Source organism: Sinocyclocheilus rhinocerous, unplaced genomic scaffold (assembly GCF_001515625.1).
Source record: "Sinocyclocheilus rhinocerous isolate Xijiao unplaced genomic scaffold, SAMN03320098_v1.1 scaffold886, whole genome shotgun sequence".
NCBI lineage: Eukaryota > Metazoa > Chordata > Actinopteri > Cypriniformes > Cyprinidae > Sinocyclocheilus > Sinocyclocheilus rhinocerous.
Window position 1 is genome coordinate 751,842 of NW_015631204.1, and position 21,169 is coordinate 773,010.

The window sequence follows — 21,169 nt, forward strand, 5'->3', positions numbered from 1 at the left end:
ACACTAAAAACCTTAATAGCACCCTGGCAACATGCTAAACACACTCAGAACACCTTAGAACTGTTCTGACAGTCACACAAAAAATCCTAGCAACTGCAGAACAACATGTTGAAAAACACTTGGGACACTTTAAAAATAGCAACGGCCTGGCAACTACCTAAAATGCCCTAGCAACTGCATAGCAACATGGTAAAAAAAAAAACATTCAGAACACCTTAGAAACAGATACGTCCTGGAAACCACCTACAAAAAAACCTAGCAACCACATATGTAGCAGTGTGATTACAACAAAAAAGAACACCTTAGCAACAGTAGCTCTTTTGCAATCACATACAGTAGCAACACACTAAAAACCTTAATAGCACCCTGGCAACATGCTAAACACACTCAGAACACCTTAGAACTGTTCTGACAGTCACACAAAAAATCCTAGCAACTGCAGAACAACATGTTGAAAAACACTTGGGACACTTTAGAAATAGCAACACCCTGGCAACTACCTAAAACACCCTAGTAACCACATAGCAAAATGATAAAAAAACAAACACTCAGAACACCTTAAAAGCAGCAACATCCTGGAAACCACCTAAATACCTAGCAACCACATATGTTTATTTTTTTATTTATCCTTTATTTTACCAGGATAGTCCCATTGAGATGCAAATCTCTTCTTCCAGGGAGTCCTGGCCAAAATGTATGTAGAAATGTCACATATGTAGAAATGTGATTACAACAAATTAGAACACCTTAGCAACAGTAACTCCCTGGCAATCACATATGGTAACAACACACTAAAAACCTTAACAACACCCTGGCAACATGCTAAAAACACTCAGAAAACTAGAAACTTAGATACGCCCTGACAATCACTCAAAATAGCCTAGCAACTGCAGAACAACATGTTGAAAAACACTCAGAACACCTTAGAAACAGCAACATCCTGGAAACCACCTAAAAAACCTAGCAACCACATATGTAGAAGTGTGATTACAACAAATAAGAACACCTTAGCAACATTAACTCCCTGGCAATCACATTCAATAGGAACACATTAAAAACCTTAACAACACCCTGGCAACTACCTAAAACGCCCTAGCAACCGCATAGCAACATGATAAAAACCACTAAGAACACCTTAGAAACAGCAACGGCCTGGAAGCCACCAAAAAGCCTATCAACCACATACTTAAAAGAATGATTACATTAAAAACACTCAGAACACCTCAGAAACACCCTGGCAACCACCCAGAACACTCTTGCACCAAGTTTTGCCATTTAAATCTACTTCAGAGAATGACTAAGTCTAGTTTATCAGCAAGTGGTGTTGTGCCACAGATTTGAGCCACTAGAAGAGAGTATTGCACCAACATTCTTTACAAGAACTGCCAGCCATGTCACACAATCACACAGTTGTTTCTGTGTTGCCTAATACTTGAATGGCGCTCTAAAAGAAATAATGAGCAGACAGTATATCTTTATTAACAGTTAAACAGGGCATTACTTAACGCAACACGGCCATGTTAGCATTGGCCTTCAGATAAATCTCTCCCTGACAGTGGATGTGCCCACAGCATAAAACTACTTTTCCAGCATGTTATCATTGGATGTGTTTCAATTGTTGTATATCCTCTTGCACAATGAGTGTTTTAAAAGGCAACAGCTGTGGCAGACCGTCAGAGGGGACATTTTCTTTCTCCCTGTGGTGTAACTGTAACAGAGGAAAAACATAAATTTCAGTAGGGTCTCTGCAGTCAAGTCCTAGTAACATTTCATTTACTTTGCATTTCGGTAATATTTTGTTGAGGAAATTACAAGTTAAGTACATGTTTGGTTGTATTTGCTTGTGTAAACTCTTTGCTAGGACTTTGTAGGTGGTTGCCAACATGTTGCGGGAATTCTGGGTGGTTGGTATTGCTTACAGGCTCACCACCATGTTGTTGTGACCAACATGTGGTTAAAACATATAATAAATGTGCCACAGACAATATCCTACAAGTTCAAATGCATGTGAAAATATAAGCTTGTGGCAAAATTTGCCCGAATACTTTATTTTTGTTAAAGTGGTCCAATTATATTTTTTTCACATTTTTTCACGAAACACGCTATAAGCGGTTCGCCAATCACAACACACTGGGCCAGCAAACCAATCAGAGCACATTTCGTATTTTGGAAGGAGGGGCTTCACTGGAACAGGAACTTAAACAGCATTTTAAAAGAGACTGCGAAGAGAGGTGCTGCAATAATGTAAAATATGTGAAAAAATAATGTGTTTTTGGAACAATCAAGCATAAAAATCTAATCTAGTACACCCCAAAAACCAAATCAAGACTTCGTAAAAAGGCATAATACGACCCATTTTAGGCTGCCAACTACTCAAGTATGCATTGGTATAGGTGATGTTTTAAAGATAGCAACAGTTGGAGAAATTTATACAGGAAAGTCGTAACAAAGCTTGCTAAGTTACATGCTAAGCGTAGCGTGACGCACACATGACCGTACGCACATGTCTGGTTTTAACTGACTCATCTCTTGAGCATCAGGGGTTTTTGTGAGCAGTGGCTCTTTGAAACTGCCTGTAAACTTTAACTACTGGCATCTTACGTTTCAAGGAAACAAGCGCAATATCCAGCCTCCCAATGGGAAGCAGCTGAACGCGAGAGTCATTACAGAGACTTCACACAAATGAAAACCAAACTACAGAGCCACACAGGCTTAATCCTGCCAATATGGGGATATTTCAATACATGCGATGAATTAAATTTTTAATTCTTTTTAATTAAATTTTTCAATTCATTTTTAGCAGATCAACTATAAGTAGTAGATACAATATGATAAAAGATCATCAGAATAAACCATTTCTCCACTCACTTTTGCGTCAGTGGGAAAACATGGTAAATTTGTTGAATTTTTCATTTTTTTTAATTTACAAGTAAAGTTGCATGTACAAAATATACAATACAAGTAGTAGTATACAATACAATATATAAAGATTCCCTTTAGTGCTGAATAAAAAAAAAAGCATTTAATAAAAACATAATCGGCATAAACAGCCAGTGCTGGGTACTAGTAAATTATTACAAGTATTCTGCATTTGATTCCCAAAATTTTGTACTTGTATGATTAGATTTCATTTTAAAATACTAGTAATCAGTAATCAGACTACAGTTTTTTTTATTGATTACATGATTACATATTATTCACAAAATAGCAAAACAAATATTTATTTGTTGTTATTTTAAAATGATTTATTTAAATTTTATTACAATATTTTTTATGATTTAATTAATTATTAGCTTTTCATTAAACTCACAAATGCCTTGCAGTTCCTTCATGAACCCCAGTTTGGGAAACCTTGATGTAATGTAATATTTAATGCACTTCATGTTGTTAATAACAACGAATGGAATATATTATCTTTCTCTTTGTAGTTTCAAATGGTACAAGATTATTTGATTTAAATCAATGTGATAAATGTGTTAGATTACTGTGATATATTACCTAAAATGTGTAATGTAATTGATTACGTTACTGACTACAATTTTATGTAAATTGGAATCAGCAACGGACAACAATTAGTAATCTAGCACTACCTGTTGCGCATTCTTTAATCAATTGTTTTTTTTAAGATGTACAGTTAAAAAAATCTTTTAGGCCTATGTGTTTTTTGTAGAAAAGGTGCATTGTCATCATGGTCCAAACAAAGTGATTGGAATGCACCAAATGTAGTAATTACAACTTCCCAACTCGCAAATTTGAAATCTTCAGGAGGATTCGAAAGCACCAATAGAAAGTGCAGTTACAACGGCTTCATCCAATCAGAATTTAGAATCAGAACTTTCAGTTTGATTTAATCAGAATAAACAATCCACAACATAAAACGGTTCATTGGCATACTGTGGGTTGTTTACGGGTGCCAGGCAACATGACAACATAGTAACTTGACAATTAATTTAGAATGTGCAATAAAGGGTTTAGGTGCATCCCAAATCGCGTACTTATGCACTATTCTGTGACGTTTTGTAGTATAAATAGTGTGAGTAGTGCGTTCACACTAAAAAATTCCAAAAAGAAAAAGTGCACTTTAAATACCTGGATGATGCACCTGTCGCAGCTTTAATTACGTACCGAAGGGGGAGGGGCTATCAGACTCTGATTATGAATGACAAAATAACCTTATATAATTCATACTATACATGGTTGAGTACATAGTGCATAAGTACATAGTGTATGAGTGCATAGTGTATAGTGCGTCATTTGGGACGCAGCTTTTGTATTTAATAGTATTTACTATGACACTAAACGTGGGTCATCCAATTAGAATTTAGAGTAGTCTTTTATGATTTACTTTAAATATTCCATTTAATAATCACCCATGAATCATCATAGTAAAAGTTTGTAACCATAGTGGCACCATAAAACCCACAGTGGCTGTCTCTGTTCTCTGTAGGTGTGTGTCGTCCACCTGAGTTGTCCTTCCTGTGCACTCTCCCGAAGTTCTTCGCGTTAATCCGGTTGTTTGTCAGCTCTGCTATATGGGACTACTTCCCTGTATTGTGATCCAAACCTGAGGGGGGCATTTTAACAGAACCAGCATGCAAAGCAGGACGCAGTGTTCAGGAAACTAGAATGAAGAAGGCAAACCCATTAGCATAAACCTTCACTTTACATTTACAACCAATCCATTAGTCAAATGTCAAAATAGTTCTGTGTTGTTAGCCTGAACTAGCTGCTATACAACTTTTTTTGAGGGCTGAATAGACTTAGAGTCTTGTATATTTGACATACTTTCAGGGCTACATGTGCTAGCTGAGGAATAGCAATGCTAACAGTTAGCTTTCCCCAGGTATTACAGACCTCTTACAAACTTATTTTCTCTCTCAGGTTTCTCATCTGGATGTAACATCTTTCAGCAGGTATATTAAAAACAATAAACTGCGCTCTGAGGGTTCAGACGCTAATGAGAGACACATGTATGGAACGAAAAGAGAGATTAGGACCAGAGGAGCCTGGGAAACACAAAGCAACACTGCCATAAAAAGGTGCGCTCTCAGACTTCCATCATCTGTGACGTTAAACCCTTTTCAAATCCTCCTGTGGGACCGTCCCCCGTCAGAAAACTGCCGTTTCAGTGCGAATTATGATGATTTCGCACAGTTGTCGATGGGTTAGTGTGTCTTAGTGAGGTACTAAATACAAACTTTGAAATGTGACGTCCCTCTGAGGAAAGAGATAGAAGTGACAACATTAGAACATAAATTCTGTTACATTTTCCTTTAACAAGACGTTTTCATGTTGAATATTTTAAAGGGGTCATGAACTGAGAAACCAAAATTCCCTTAATCTTTTGACATTTAAGAGGTCATTGTACTTTAAAAACATCCTGGAAGTTTCAGATCTCAAAACTTTCTTGTTAGTCTAAAACAGCTTATATTGAGGCCAATCTGCCAGAAACACAGTTTGTGGAATGTGCTACTCTATGATGTAATAGTGTGGATAAGCACCGCCTCCGCAGAAGAAGATCAACGCCTGCTTCTACATCACTGCCTGTTTAGCCAGTTATTTTTGTATTAAGTAGTAATATAGTAAGTCACTGATATTAAAAGGCCAAATTCAATATACACCTTATTGATGATGCATACATTGTACAGGCAGGCAGGTGAACCCTGATTATAAACGCAATATGCAAAGTTTCATACATTTTTTCCCCATAGAAATCCACTGTAAAGAAAACACTTAACCATTTAGTGCATTGCATTCATATTCCGGGCTCATCTTCTAAAATGGGTTTAGCTTGTTGCTATGCAGTTGTTGGGGCGTTCGGAGTGGTTTTATACTGTTATGCGGTAGCTGCAGTTTTCTGAATGGTTTTAGCTATTAGGATGTTCTGAGTGGTGTTAGGCAAAAAACACTTATAATAACACCCTAGCAACTGCAACTGAGTGGTTCTGAATGGTTTTGGCTTGGTAAGCTATTGCGAGGATGTTCTAGTGTTTAGCAAATGCTTAACAACTGGCTAATGTATTCCAATTGGTTTATCATGGTAGTATTCTGAGTGCTTTTGGTTGTTAATTAATATGCGCTGAATTGTTTTAGCGTGTTGTTTTGCGGATGCTAATGAGTGAGTTCTGAGTAGTTTTAGCAGGCTGTTTTGTGGTTGCTAGGTGGTTACTTTCAGGCCCAAGTTAAAAGAGCTCACCTCCCAGTCTGGATTATGATATTCTGGCCTCTAGTCATGGTTCGGACCCCTACGGCAGTCTAAATCTCTGGGAGTTTTTAGTCTGCCAGGTGAAAACCTCAAGTCTGAAAAAAACATACATAAATAAAATAATAAGTAATAGCACAGCTTTCCTCAAAAGGCCACACATTGAGATATCATTGCACAAATGGTGCAGGACAAATTACACACAAAAGTTTCAACACTTAGGGTTAAGATTCTGTTCAAATATAGCCTTAGCAAGCACTGCTAATGATATTATTTATAAGAATGGACCATAAGTGCTCAGAGAACTATAAGCAGAGTCAAATTTACCTTGACGTTTGCTTGTGCCACGGGATATGAGGCCATCTATTGGTCCTGGTCCTGGAGCTCACAGATCTTTGGTTCTTTCCCAGAAAACTCTGTTTAACTTGGCAACAATGACACTGTCCAATACTCTTCAGGCGGTATATGAGCCAGAGCCAGAATGTGATTAAAGCCTCGAACCTAAGGAAACAAAAGGCCCTTTTCTCAACAAATCCAGCACAGTGACTAGACGATTCCAACGTGAGTCAGTGTTTGTGAGATACTGAGAATGACCAGTGAGAAACTGATTTATAATTATTTTACTGACTTTGCAAATCTATTAGAATTTTTTTTTTAACCTTTTTACCTTATTGTTCATATATATAGTGTCCCCATATATATATATATATATATATATATATATATGTGTGTGTGTGTGTGTGTGTGTGTGTATAAAAAATAAAAAAAAATACTACAAAAAACACATACAATACAACACATGCACACAATAAAAACACAACAAAACTACTCTAAATAAAACTTTAAAGGGGTCATATGATGCGATTTCGATTTTTCCTTTCTCTTTGGAGTGTTACAAGCTCTTGGTGCATAAAGAAGATCTGTAAAGTTGCAAAGACTAAAGTCTCAAATCCAAAGAGATATTCTTTATAAAAGTTAAGAGTCAAGAAATAGGGGGGTAAAAATATGAAAATGTCCAAATGTAACAACATTAAGTTGAAAACTGAAATTATAAAAATAAAGGCTAATTTAAAATATTTTTAAAAAAATACTATAATAGTATATAAATAATTTTAAAGCAACACTGGTATAAGATATCCAATTAGGCTAAGTGTCTGCTTGTCTTACATTTTCAACAATATATTGTTTAATCGCTTAAAACCTGACCACTTACTGAGAAACGTGCTTGAAAGGTGAGCTTGTGCTATATTCCTCTATAATAAAGGCTACTATATTTTGTAATGAATTCAATCAAGTGTTTTTTAAACGTGGCTTCAGTGGCCAGTAATCGCTGTAGTGTTGAATCATTTGCGCTTCGGTATATAGAAATAGGGGGGTAAAAATATGAAAATGTCCAAATGTAACAAAATTAAGTTGAAAACTGAAATTATAAAAATAAAAGCTAATTTAAAATATTTAAAAAAAAATACTATAATAGTATATAAATAATTTTAAAGCAACACTAGTATAAGATATCCAAATAGGCTAAGTGTCTGCTTGTCTTACATTTTCAACAATATATTGTTTAATCGCTTAAAACCTGACCACTTACTGAGAAACGTGCTTGAAAGGTGAGCTTGTGCTATATTCCTCTATAATAAAGGCTACTATATTTTGTAATGAATTCAATCAAGTGTTTTTTAAACGTGGCTTCAGTGGCCAGTGCTCTTTTGGAATCGCTGTAATGTTGAATCATTTGCGCTTCGGTCAATGGCGGCTCCTAGTGGACAGGCGTGTAAACTACAACAACACACGCTCATGCTGGCCAACAGATGTCAGCAGCGGCTCGTTCACGCTCACGGTGGCATTTCACAAATTTAATTCCCCAACTCCATTAGGAGCGATCAAACTCCATTAAGCAACACCTCCAGTGAAGCATGTAAAATAAATGGGTATTTGTTTTTAAGGCAATTCTAATTTCCTTTCCTCTAATGTAACAACTCCTCCAGATATAGCCTAATAATAATATTGAGTTCTGTCGAAAACCTACTCAATACATGCTACGTAGGTCAATTAGACGTTCTGCACACAGTCGATCGTAAATGTGACTGGAAGAGTTCACCCAAAAATGAAAATCTTGTCATCATTTACTCACCGTCATGTCTGTTTTGGAGCATGCTAGCTGGATTAAGCTAGTCGTTAGCATTCTGTGGAGAATAAACTGATGTATTTTCCATACAGTGAAACTGTTGAGCTGCAAAATAACTGGAATTGAAGGCAAACATGAATGACATCTGAAAAATAAGTGAATAATGACTTACATTTTGCCTCATATTTCATAGAATATTTTTTATTTCACTTTTATGATTTTTATTTTTTGCCATGTTTGGAGCTTGACAGTCGCTATTCATTTTAATTGTGTGGCAAAGAGCTTAGACATTCTGGAAAACATCTATATGGAAGAAAGGAAATTATATGGTTTCGAAAAAACGAGGATGTGAAAATTACAAAATTATTTTTTTTGTGAACTATTACATTAAATTAATTATTTGTTATCTTTACTCACGTCATGTCATATCATACTCCTTTCTCGCTCCCGAGAAATGCTAAAGAAGATCGTTTAAAGGTGGCTCACAGTTTTCATCTCATACAGTTGAAACATACAGTGACCAGAGCCTGTCAAGTTGCAGAAAGGTACAAAATGCTCCATCAAAGCTAAAAAAGAACAGTATCAGGACTTTGTCTAACATTGTGGTAATGTTCTCTTAAAGCTGTGAACAAGCATTTTTAGTTGGACATTTATCTTTTATTAAATGTTACTACCTAATACGCGTTTCAGAACGTTCAGAGAACATTCAAAAGTAACAGTCCCCCAATTTCCCATAATGGAACGTTCCCTTCATGTTTTCTCTAATGTTCTCTCAAAGTTATGTAACGTTAATAGAATGTTCGTTCACAGTTCTCTGGACTTTAATAACATTCTCAAAATATCAGCACAAAAACATTTTATACATTGGAACGTGAAATGTTTTAGCTGGATGTTCGTCTAACTTTTTTTAAACATTATGACTTGTTTCAGAACATTCAGATAACATTCAAAAAGTAACATTCCCCTAATTATAAAATGTAACGTTACTTAACGTTTCTCTAACATTCTCCCAATGCTACTTAACGTTAAAATGTTCATTCAAAGTTGTCTGGTTTTTAATAACATTCTCAAAATGTCAGCACAAAAACATTATTTATACATCGTTAATAGAACATGAAACATTTTAGTTTGATGTTCTTCAAATGTTTTTAAAAAAAATGTACTAGTTATTTTTTTGTTTCAGAACTTTTAGAGAACATTCAAAAGTAACATTTCCTTAATGTTTTCTCTCAACGTTACGGAATGCTAACAGTACATTTGTTGTCTGGCCTTTTATAACATTCTCAAAATTCCAGCACAAAAATGTTCTTTACACGTTCATGGAACGTTAAACGTTTTAAACATTACTACTTACCGTTTCAAAATGTTCAGAGAACATTAAAAAAATAGTGTTCCCATAATGATAAAATGTAATGTTCTCTTAATGCTTCTGTAACATTCGCATAATCAAAAAAAAATTTTTTTTTAAACATTTTTTATTATTTTTTGTAACATTTTGTAACGTATCCAAAATGTTTTTAAAACATATTTTTGTTAGATGGGATAAAAGCTGTCCAGGTGACTTGTAGCTTTGTGTGAGACACATTGAAATGAATTCAAGACACAAATAAAACCAAACACCACTGGACGTACCAATTTCAAGTTCACAGATTTGAAAAGATTTACACACTATAATTGAGCTGGACGATCCTTAATTAATTTCTGGGTGACCTAAACCTTTAAGAATGGCCCTGTTTAGGAAGCAGGTAACATTTCCTTACTGTGCTCCATCTATGTGTTTCTCTCTCTCCTCTCCATCATTCCTGTCTGTCCATTAGAGCGAGATGCTCCGGGTAGGAGGCTGACCTCCTTACCAACACTGATACAGTCCCCTGAGAGAGGCGCGCCCCATTTAGACATGCTGACTGAGGACTTTTACCGTCTACTCTCAAACTCCGGACTCTAAACTCAGCTCCTCCGTTTCAGACCTCACATCAGACGGTCAGGATTTCAGAGGGATTTCATTCCATTCAACTTTTAAACCGTGTCCTGGCACGGCACGCTACTTGGATGAGTAATGAAGAGAAATGTCAGACTGCAGGGAGACACAACAAAAAATATATTAGACTATTTACTTCGCTTATTAGGTGCAAGGTTATACAAATCATGTTTGACTTCGATTTCAGGCCTCTGAAATGTCAAAAATAGGCCAAATGCAGCTGCATGCTTCACAATATCCGACTAGTGAGGGAAAACATATTGAGTCACACACACACCTACGCAGCTGAAGACAAAGACATGCCTGCACACACAGCTGCTCTGATGATTTTTACAATCCCTTTGAAAATGCAAAAAAGAATCAGCAGCAGAGAATACTATTGATTGTCTTTTTAATTTGATGGTAATGTCACATACTGTACATTTTCTGAACAAATCCCTGTATATAAACGATTTTCCCATGAACAACGGTAACAGCAATGCAGTACATGCATCCTCTGAAAAAAAAATGCAACTGGGTTCTCAGGTGCATTTCAGTGATATCTGTCAGATAATATGGACGTTTTATGGTTGGTAATCCAAAAAATGAATTACAGTATACACTACCAGTAAGATGTTTTTGAAAGAAGTCTCTTCTGCTCACCAAGGCTGCATTTATTTGATCAAAAATACAGTAAAAGCGGTAATATTGTGAAATATTATTACAATTTAAAATCTGATTCCGATTCTATCTGAATATATTACAAAAATGTAATTTATTCCTGTGATGCAAAGCTGAATTTTCGGCATCATTACTCCAGTCTTCAGTGTCACATGATCATTCAGAAATCATTCTAATATGCTGATTTGCTGCTCAAGAAACATTTCTTTAAATCCATTTATTTAAAATAGAAACCTTTTGTAACCTTATGTCTTTACTGTTAATTTTGATCACTTTAATGCATCCTTGATAAATAAATAAAAAAATCTTACTGACCCCAAACATTTGAATGGCAGTGTATGAATTATTTTAGTGCACTTTATTTAAACATTAACTTGTGAACTTAAAGACTTGCTGTCTTGAATGCTCAAGCATTGCTAACAAAGACTTCTGAAGCGTCTTTGGCCCCTCGGAGACCCTCAGCATGTCCTCTGCACATCCTCTGGTTCTGTGGAGTCTGAGACAGACAGGAAGATCACAGCAGGTCAAAGCAGAGGCGCTTCAGTCGGGAGCAGACACCTCGGTGCTGTAGCTCAAAGGGACGCCCAGTCTGACGACGGGTCCAACAACACTGAGCCAAGTCACGATATAGTTCACCCTCCTGAGAACAGATGAGATCATCAGAGCATCTACCCATACTGCAATGCTGCAAATTAAGAAATGATTATATCTAGTCAGAACTCACTAGCTAAATATATGTATATGCCAGATCTGATAATAAACATTCAGAGCTAAATGAGACAGATATAACACTATGAGATGATATAATACCATTTATAAAATGTTAAAAGGAATAAGATTAAATAAAGCTTGTATTAAAAGTATGCTGTTGATTACCACAGAAAATAATGTTGATTCATTCCTCATTTTAAATGGAGTCTATTGGTCAAGTATTGTGGCAGGATTATTTTAAAACAAAACACTTAAAATAAATTGTAGTTAAATATTTAAATGAGCTGTAAAAGTCATATTTAATCATCTTTTTTTGTAGATGTTTCTTGGTGAATAAAATCCTTGGATATAAGCTTGCTTTCCTGAGGCTTATGGGGAACCCCCCCCCCCAAAAAAAAGTAAAATAAATAAATAAAATAAAGTACAATTAAATCACAAAAATTATACCAAAATAAATCTCAAAATCAGTGTATTTTTTTTAAAACAGTGCAAACACCCCCTATGTGCCTCCTGTTATTAATTTATATTACATTTATTTATAATACAATCCATAAAAATGAAACATATTTCATATATTCATTTATAATTTATGACAAGTCCTACCCACCATGTTTTTTTTTTGTTGGTCAAGATAGTAATGTTTAAATCATACGTTTACATTTTCATAGCAGTTGCATAATGTTGGTACTTGCATATGTTAAACATTTATTCACTGTGCTGTTTGATTGCCTACAATAGGATTCCATTGGAAGTGCATTATTGAGGATGAGGTGAAATATATATTTTTCATGGTAATCAACAACATGTGTTAGATGTGTTGACCGAGCTCAAACAGCAGAGCATGATGCAAGCAACACCAAGGTTATGGGTTTGATTCCCAGGCAATGTGTGAGTTTATGTTCCTTGAATGCACTGCACTGTAAGTGGTTTTTGGAAAATTGCGTGTGATTAGACTTGTGCCGGTATTCGGTAATGCGATATATCACGGTAATGAATATGCACGGTATTGTTATCTGATAAATGTAAATTTAAACATGCACCGAACCTAGAATATTCATTGCACATGATGCATGACGACTAAAGCTGCAGCAGGGAGAAACTCACTTGTTTTCAGCTTGTGCCAAATCCAGAGCAGGTTTCATAAACTCCTCAGTGCGACATGGATGAAGCATGAAAAACGGTTGGCCCAGTAAAGGATGTTCCTACACACACACACACACACACACACACACACCGAGATCATTCAGCTCTTTGTTAATGTCTATTCTGACCTCATTTTTCATTAGGAACAGGTTCTCACTGTCACACGCTGTAACACAGCCATTAAACCAATGCCACAACATGTGTTTTTCCATCTTAACTCAATGTTAACTAGTCACACAATACTTTTCACTACCCGAATTCAATTACGCTCAAAGCTTCAGATAAATTAAAAAGAACATTACGAGACAGACTTAAGCAAATCTGCCATGCGACACATGGGCTTCATTAGCACCCTGCTGCTCTCGAGCGAGTCTCGCACACTGGAGGGCACTCATGCACAGCAGAGATGGAGGAATGTCCTATCCCATAATGCCACACCAGAGAGATCTGGACCACACCATCACAGCGAGATTATTATGGAAGAAGTCATACTTAGGAAGAGGTTTGGGAACAGTGCGGTTGAACATAATATAACAACTTCTACGCTTTCCTCTTGAATCAACAAGAAAAAAACATCTACAATCAATTTAACTTCCCTAACCTGATGTAATCTGAAATATACATCAAGAAAAAAAAAAGATTTACATGTAAATCTGAAAGAAGAAAGTCATATACAGTAAATCACGGGCTAATTTTCATTTTTGGGTGAAATATCCCTTTAAGCTCAAATTCAGACAGCAGCATTTGTGACATTATGTTGATTTCAAGAAAAAAACAGGTTTGACTTAATTTTGTCCCTTGTCTTCTATTATTTTATTTTTTTTAATGAAAGTTACTGTGAAGACGGTGCTGCCACAAAAAAAGTACTACTATTAATCACTTTATCTTACATACTGTGATGTACAAGCCCCCCCAAAAAAATTTCACATGAAGACACTGAGTGTATCAGTGATAATAAATGCTTTTGAATTTAATTTAAATGAACACAATCCGTTGCTGAAATAAATAGCTGAAATAAATAGTCATTGTCTTTCTGTGGTGAGTTGAAGTTCCTTTATGCATAAATACTTGATAAAATTTCCACAAAAGCAGTTCCTTTATGTATAAATACTGACCACACAAACACAGATGAGGAACACAAATACAGTTCACTCCAGGAGAGAAACTAATGTTAGTTTGTGGGCATCTTGATGACACAGAAACTGTCAGACAGTCTAAATTAATTTACAGAAAAGGGCAAAACTCGGAAAATGCACAGAGAAGATGAAAAAAGAGAAACATTGATGATGTCTAAGAATATGTCAATGTTGTAAGAGGTGGAGTCAGAAAAGAGATCATAGATTCAAAACAATGAGTATCCAGTCAGATTCTGAACTCACAGGTACTGAGATTAATCATAAATACATAGTTGACTGTAGGATTTTTTTTTTACCACTTTAAAATTATGTTTCATAGTTAAATGACTGTAACTATTTCAACTGCACTGAAAATGTCTGGAATTGTGATTGACAGTATAGATAAAGGTTTCAATCAGAAGATAGAATAGGAAAGACAGTTGATATCTACACCAGTGCTGAGGCTGTAAGAGATATGAAACATAAGACACAGAGGACTTCAACACACCGAAAACCCAAACACCTCAACACACAGCTAACTGAGATGCACTGAGTTTACTCATTAAACACAATAACAAAAACTAGACTTATAAACATCTGAAGACAGTCTACAGTTGGCATTTTTTTCCATATGAGCTGTGTTTTATTAGGTGAATTGATTAAAAATCATCGTCAGGAAGTGATTGCGTGAAGATCAGAAACTACAGAGCAGCTCCAGTGTGTTTAAGTGCTGCCGTGTGTGTGTGTGTTCTGACTGCAGTCATAGTGTTGTGTGTCCACATCCATACAGAGAGCACAAACTACACAAAAGACACCAAACAAGCCAAGATTTTACCCCCCAGATTACTGACAGTTTCTTAAAGTCAACCCCCTACAAGTCATTAAATAATCACACTGAAGGAAGAGCATGCAAATGCAGTCACCGCTAAAACCATCAACTGTTCGGCCGTCACTGATGTAACAATCTGAAGCTCATCAAACATTGAAAGCTTTCAACACCACCTACTTTCAAAATGAACAAGCCCCTGATGGCTTTACACATAAACATGCAAACTGTGGCAACGATTGTGTTTTTTCACATGCTTATTAATGGTCATTATGTTTTTTGCGGAAATGTATTAGCAGTTTATCTCAATACCTGAGGGAAGTGATTATGTGATAATATATGCAATTAAACCACATTTAACAAACCAAACATTGTTGAAGATGAAGCCCCTTTCTGCATAAATACTGGCCACACAAAAGCTGATGAGGAACACAACATAGTCCACTCCAGGAGAGAAACTAGTGTTCTCGAAGACACCGAAACTCTAGAACATCACTGAAAAGTGTAGCTACAACCAGCAAAATGCACCGAGAAGATGGACAAAGGGCTGATGATGTGTACACAAATATTGACGTTGTAAATGGTCAATCTGGAAAAGATGATAACGCAACGAGAATCCAGTCCTCTGAACTCCCAGGTACTGAGATTAATCATGAATACATTTCATCACACAGACATGTAATAGTACAGATTTGATCACTTATCGCACTTTTTGCATGTTTTCAGTTGTGAGCGGTGTTAAATGAATAAATAAAGTGAATAGAGTTACATTTGTTCATCGTCAGGAAGTGATTGTGTGAAGATGAGAAGCTCCAGAGCAGCTGAAGTGTGTTTGCTGCTGCTGTGTGTTCTTCTGCTGACAGCAGTCCTAGTGCTGTGTGTCCTCTTCACTCGAGAGAGACGACTACCCAACAATACCAACTTCACAGAAGAGAGAGATCAGCTACTAACCAAGATGATCGACCTAATTCAACTAAACGTACAGTTAGTTCAAGAGAAACATGAACTGACAAAGTTTTTTCAAGGTATTCTTCAACTACACTGAAACCACACAAATATTCAATGATAGAAATGTATTTAGGTATTTGCAACATAGGTTGTGTATTTTTTGTGAATGACATTAATAAGCTGATAGTTAAGCTGGATGTTCACAGATGGATGGATTTACTATCAATTCAGTCTTTACTATGTTTCCACTGAGATGAAGAACTGGACCGAGAGCAGAAGATACTGTACAGAGAGAGGAGCAGATCTAGTGATCATTAATAACAGCGAAAAACAAGTGAGTGAAACTTAACCACTAAATTAACCTTAACCATATTTTGGGGACATGTTTACTGCATGGATAAAAAAGGTCACCTTTAAGTTGTCATCGAATCCTTTAAATTTGACCTGTATTCAGAACAGAATAAGACAAAAATCTTAAAGGGGTCATATGATGCGATTTCAAGTTTTCCTTTCTCTTTGGAGTGTTACAAGCTCTTGGTGCATAAAGAAGATCTGTAAAGTTGCAAAGACTAAAGTCTCAAATCCAAAGAGATATTCTTTATAAAAGTTAAGAGTCAGCCACGCCTACCTAAAACGGCTCGTTCTAACACGCCCCCACACTGTAAACCCGAACAGTACTACTAACTTATAAAGATTAAGAACACTGCAATTAAAGTCTGTTAAATCAAATACACAAAATAATGATCTTTAAAATATCATATGACCCCTTTAAGATAAAAACTATAATGGCATTCGTTATAAACAACATAGGCCTATAAACATCCAGCATGTTATAAATATGCTCTGGCGCGATCATGGGTATTGTCCTTATCACACCAGAAAAATTTAAATATTCTGTAATTTTTGATCATAAAGACAGGAGTAAGACATCTATTGAAACTGTAAAGGGTTTACTTTTATTTATGCATACAATGTCTTTGTAAAATAAAGAAAACAAACAGGATGCGCTTTCAGCTGTCTCTGTTTCCTAAAACTTGTGGTGTGGCCATAAAAATTAAATGATTAATTCCTTAATTATTTCACTGAAACATTTTCTGTAGGTCTATTTATTTTATTCCTATATGTCATTTTATTCAGTTTTTCTCAGTTTTCTCCTGTTGTTTATGCGCATGCAAATCTAAATCACTGAAAAGAAAAACCATCTAGTTTTAATGGGTCACATACACTTATCCGTTGTAATTTAATTGAAATCGAATGTAACATTCTAATTTTGTCAATTAATGGAATTAGGAAATTAGGAAACAGTGTTTAAAGGGGTCCTATTATGCTTTTTCACTTTTTCAACTTTAGTTAGTCTGTAATGTTGCTGTTTGAGCATAAAAAAAGATACAGTTACAAAGCTCAAAGTCCACTTCAATAGGAGATATTTTATTTAATAGAAATCACTTTTCAAAAACTACAACGACGCAGAGTGCTTCCAATCACAACACACACTGGCCCAGCTAACCAATCACAGCACATTTCGTATTTCAGAAGGCGGGCCTTCATTTGATACAGGAACTATTCGAGCCGTTCATGCCAGACTGGGGAGAGAGGTGTTGTAATAATGTAAAATATGTGAAAAATAATGTGTTTTTCGAACAACCTAGTATGAGAGCCTGTTCTAGTACACCCCCAAAACAAAATCAAGACTTTGTAAGAGCATAATAAGGACCCCTTTAAGAATTTGCTCAGTCTGCGGAAAGAAGGTGGATTTCAGTGACTTTAGTGTAGATTTGCGTTTTGCAAATGCATTTTTGAGTACCTCAGTAAGTGGTCAAAAGTGGAGGAGCTCGAAACATTTTAGACCCCGTTCACACCTGTATTTAGCACTGTCTGCTTGTCATCTTAATTCTAGGTGTATACAGGGCTTATAAGTTTTTTTCCCCCCCTTTCATCTTTTTTTTTAGGATTTTGTAAAGAAAATATCCTGTGGAGCTCAAACCTGGATTGGTCTGACTGACAGTGATGAGGACGGCACATGGAAATGGGTTGATGGCAGCACACTGACCTCTGGGTGAGAAATCACTGCATTTAACTGATTATTATATTTTAAAAAAATGATTCACACAGTATCATACCAGACAGAAAGCAGCACTGAACATCTAATGATGATCTGTTGATGCAGGTTCTGGAGGCCCGACGAGCCCAATGGACATATAAGAGAGAACTGTACTGTCACTCATTCATCAGGATGGGCTGATTATTCATGTACTATCTTGTTTAAATGGATCTGTGAGAAGAAAATTTTTAAATGACTTTATTATATGCAATACATGTTTATTTTAAGTGTAGACATGCATGCAGGATCATGACACCATTTTACCATTTTTCTCTTACTACCATTATAATGTTAAGTCATTTTTAATTAATAAAGTCTTGGAATTATTAACTTACACATTCATCATGTTTGTCATCTTGCTTTCAGCCCTGTAACTCCCATCAACAATTATATTGGAATAAATATACAAATAACAGGAACAGCAGTGAGTTTAGATCTCCCTCTTGAGTTGCTTCCTCTTCCTAACAATGGTTGTATTAAGTGTAGATGCCTTCCCTTTTACTCATTATCCCAATAAGATCTCTACTGTGTGTTCTTCTGATGGATGCGTTCACACAGCAGCAGAATACAGTTCTGTCATGACAACTCTCGGAGGGATTGGCATGGTAATGTACATGACAATGCTAATATATTTGGTCTTGGCGGAATAGATCTGCTACGCTGCTGCGGCAGAGCAAGTACCGAGACTTGCTACTGTTTGCCAGTCCTGTTTTTGAGAGCTAAATATTGTTTGTTTGCACACTGTTTAGATATGAAAACAAAACTCCCTTTCAATATTACAACAAAATTTGGTGAGTGAGTTCAGTAAACCTGTGTTGTGAGCAGCAGTGTAAACAGATGCATTCGACATATCTCAGAAACAAGCAAGACATCAACATATCGCAACCTGACAAAACACCTTGTCAACACCTAGTAACCAGTAAAAATACACTAGCAACCAATCAAATAGCCGTAGCAATGTCAAGTAACAAGCTTGAACACACTTTCATCTTTATTATTTACTTCTGGAAATGCCAGTATAAGCTATTCATGGTTCTCTAGCAATTAATGAAATATTCTGGGTTCAATAAGGGTTGAGCTTAAATTCAATCAACAGCATAATGTTGATTTACAAAAAAAATTAATTTGACTTAATTTTTCCCCCAGTGTAAATGGAAGTTACAGTGAAGACTGTACTGCCACAAAAAAAGTACTATTTTTGAAAGAAAGAAAGAAAAAAGGCTTGACCCTCTAACACTTGCACTCTTTATTCTATTGACCATGCTTTGCATTTAAAGCAGCTTTTGCCCTCGGTTTTTCAGGTAGCTTTGCAGGTAGGTCTCTTGAAGCATCTTGGAGACGTTGCCACAGTTCTTCTGGATTTAGTCTGTCTCAGTTTGTTCTTTAAGTTTGTTATTTGTTATAAAAAATAACTTGACCCCCTAACAGCTCTCTCTATTCCATATCTCTTCTATACTTTTCATTCTTTTTATTTATTATAAAAAAACTTTTATATATTGTTGGTTTGATTGCTTCTATTGTCCTCTTTTGTAAGTAGCTTTGCATAAAAGCATCTGCTACATGAATAAATGTAATGTAAATAATCCCTTTAAACATATTTACATTACATACTGTATCACAAGTGTATTTTGTTTATAAAGTCTTAAAAATATAGTTGATGGGTAGCTAACTGAGCAATAAATGCCAAAAGACTTGGTTTAACTAACTTTAATAGATCTGCCCCAAACGTTATATACATAAATTGCTGTAAAAATACTGATGAAAGAGCATGTAAATGCAGCCACTGCAAAAACCATCAACCATAAACACATAAACTGTCTGGAATGCTGATGTACCAGCTACTGTCAAAATGCACACAAGCCCCTAAAGACTTTACACATAAAGACACTGAGTGTGTATCTGTGATAATATCTCATTTAAATAAATTATTATTTTAAATAAATATATAAATTATAATTGACGTTTCCTACTGCGGTAAGTTAAAGTTCACCTTATGCAAAATGCTTAAAAGTTTCCACAAAAAGAGTTCCTTTCTGCATGAATACTGGCTACACAAACACAGATGAGGAACGCAACACTCCAGGTTCACTCCAGGAGAGAAACTAATGTTAGCTTGTGAGCATCTTCATGACACCAAAACTGTCTGACGGTCTAAATCAAAACACCGAAAAGGGTATTACTCAGGAAATGCACAGAAATGAACAATATCTACAAAAATTTGACGTTACAATAGGTAAATTTGGAAAAGACATCATGGACCGTAAAGCAACAAGAATCCAGGCATCTGAACTCACAGGTACTGAGAATAATTAAAGATATATTGAGCACACAGTGGGAAAATTGTAAAAAAAAAAAAAGTGTAAAAAAATAAACCTGAGGAAATTGTTTCTAACGTAAATAATGCATGAATGTTTCCTCTTTTTGGGTTCATAAGTGATACATTTCTGTAATTCATACATGATTTTAAGTGTTGAGTATTGTGTTCATAGTTGAGTGTTTGAATTTAAGTGGCTGGAGGAAGACTGCAAGGTACAATGGCACCACTTTCGACAAAAACTTTGTTGTCAGTAAGCACCGTTTTAATCCAGTTATCCAAAACCTCAATAAATAAATCTCCTCTACTCTGCAAATAAAAACAACCTCAATGCACTGTCACCATCTGCATTAAAATTCACAACATCAGCTGTCTGGATGCATTGCTCAGTTACCGTTCAAGCATTGAAGACGTGCTGACTCTTCAAATTCCCTCGAAGAAACCTCACTGTTAGCATCAACGGTATAGAGTTGGACTTTTTCATTTTATTTGTCAATAGCAGTTCCATCGTGCTCCTATACTGTGGCACGATTCCAGCTCTGTTAGTCAATTATCATGACTTCATCTACAGGCCTCACAGGAGAACAGACCGAATCACTATATATGCACACAAAACTCTTGTGAAACTTGTTCTGTTAAAACAGGCACTTCTGTTAGTGTCAAGATTCTTAGAGTCAAGCAGTGGCGTGTCCACATTAAAATGAGCTTTGCCACCCCAGTTGCCACCCCAAAGCAGCGTATGGGATCGAAGTGCATTGAGAGCGGAGCAGCGTGATTTTAACTGAAGCGGGGATCTTTTGAAAGTCTGAGAATTTTTTTTTCGCTCGCTCTTAGAGTGCTCCACTACCGCTCAATCACTAGCACAATTAATGCCATAACTATAGCCGTTCTAAACTAGTTCTGCCTACAAGGATTGTACTGCACGCACACATGTACAGACACATAACGGATCACTCACACACAGAAACAAAAAATATTGTCAACGCTGCCCTGTGATTTGTCAATAAAAATGCTTAGAAACAGAAAAGTTATACCGAAAATTT

At 35.9% G+C, this 21,169-nt stretch overlaps 1 protein-coding gene across 3 annotated transcripts in view; it reads right to left on the reverse strand.

Annotated features, from left to right (window-relative positions):
- Window positions 1-11,308: 11,308 nt before the first annotated feature.
- Window positions 11,309-21,169, reverse strand: part of LOC107741673 (ubiquitin-like-conjugating enzyme ATG10) — a 34,377-nt gene continuing 24,516 nt past the window's right edge. For all 3 annotated transcript variants that reach the window (XM_016554447.1, XM_016554446.1, XM_016554445.1), the window contains 2 exons: window positions 12,784-12,881; window positions 11,309-11,608 (listed from right to left, as the gene is read on the reverse strand). In XM_016554447.1, coding sequence (XP_016409933.1) covers window positions 11,509-11,608; window positions 12,784-12,881 — 198 coding nt within the window. In that variant the 3' untranslated portion in view covers window positions 11,309-11,508. The remainder of the gene's footprint in view (window positions 11,609-12,783; window positions 12,882-21,169) is intronic.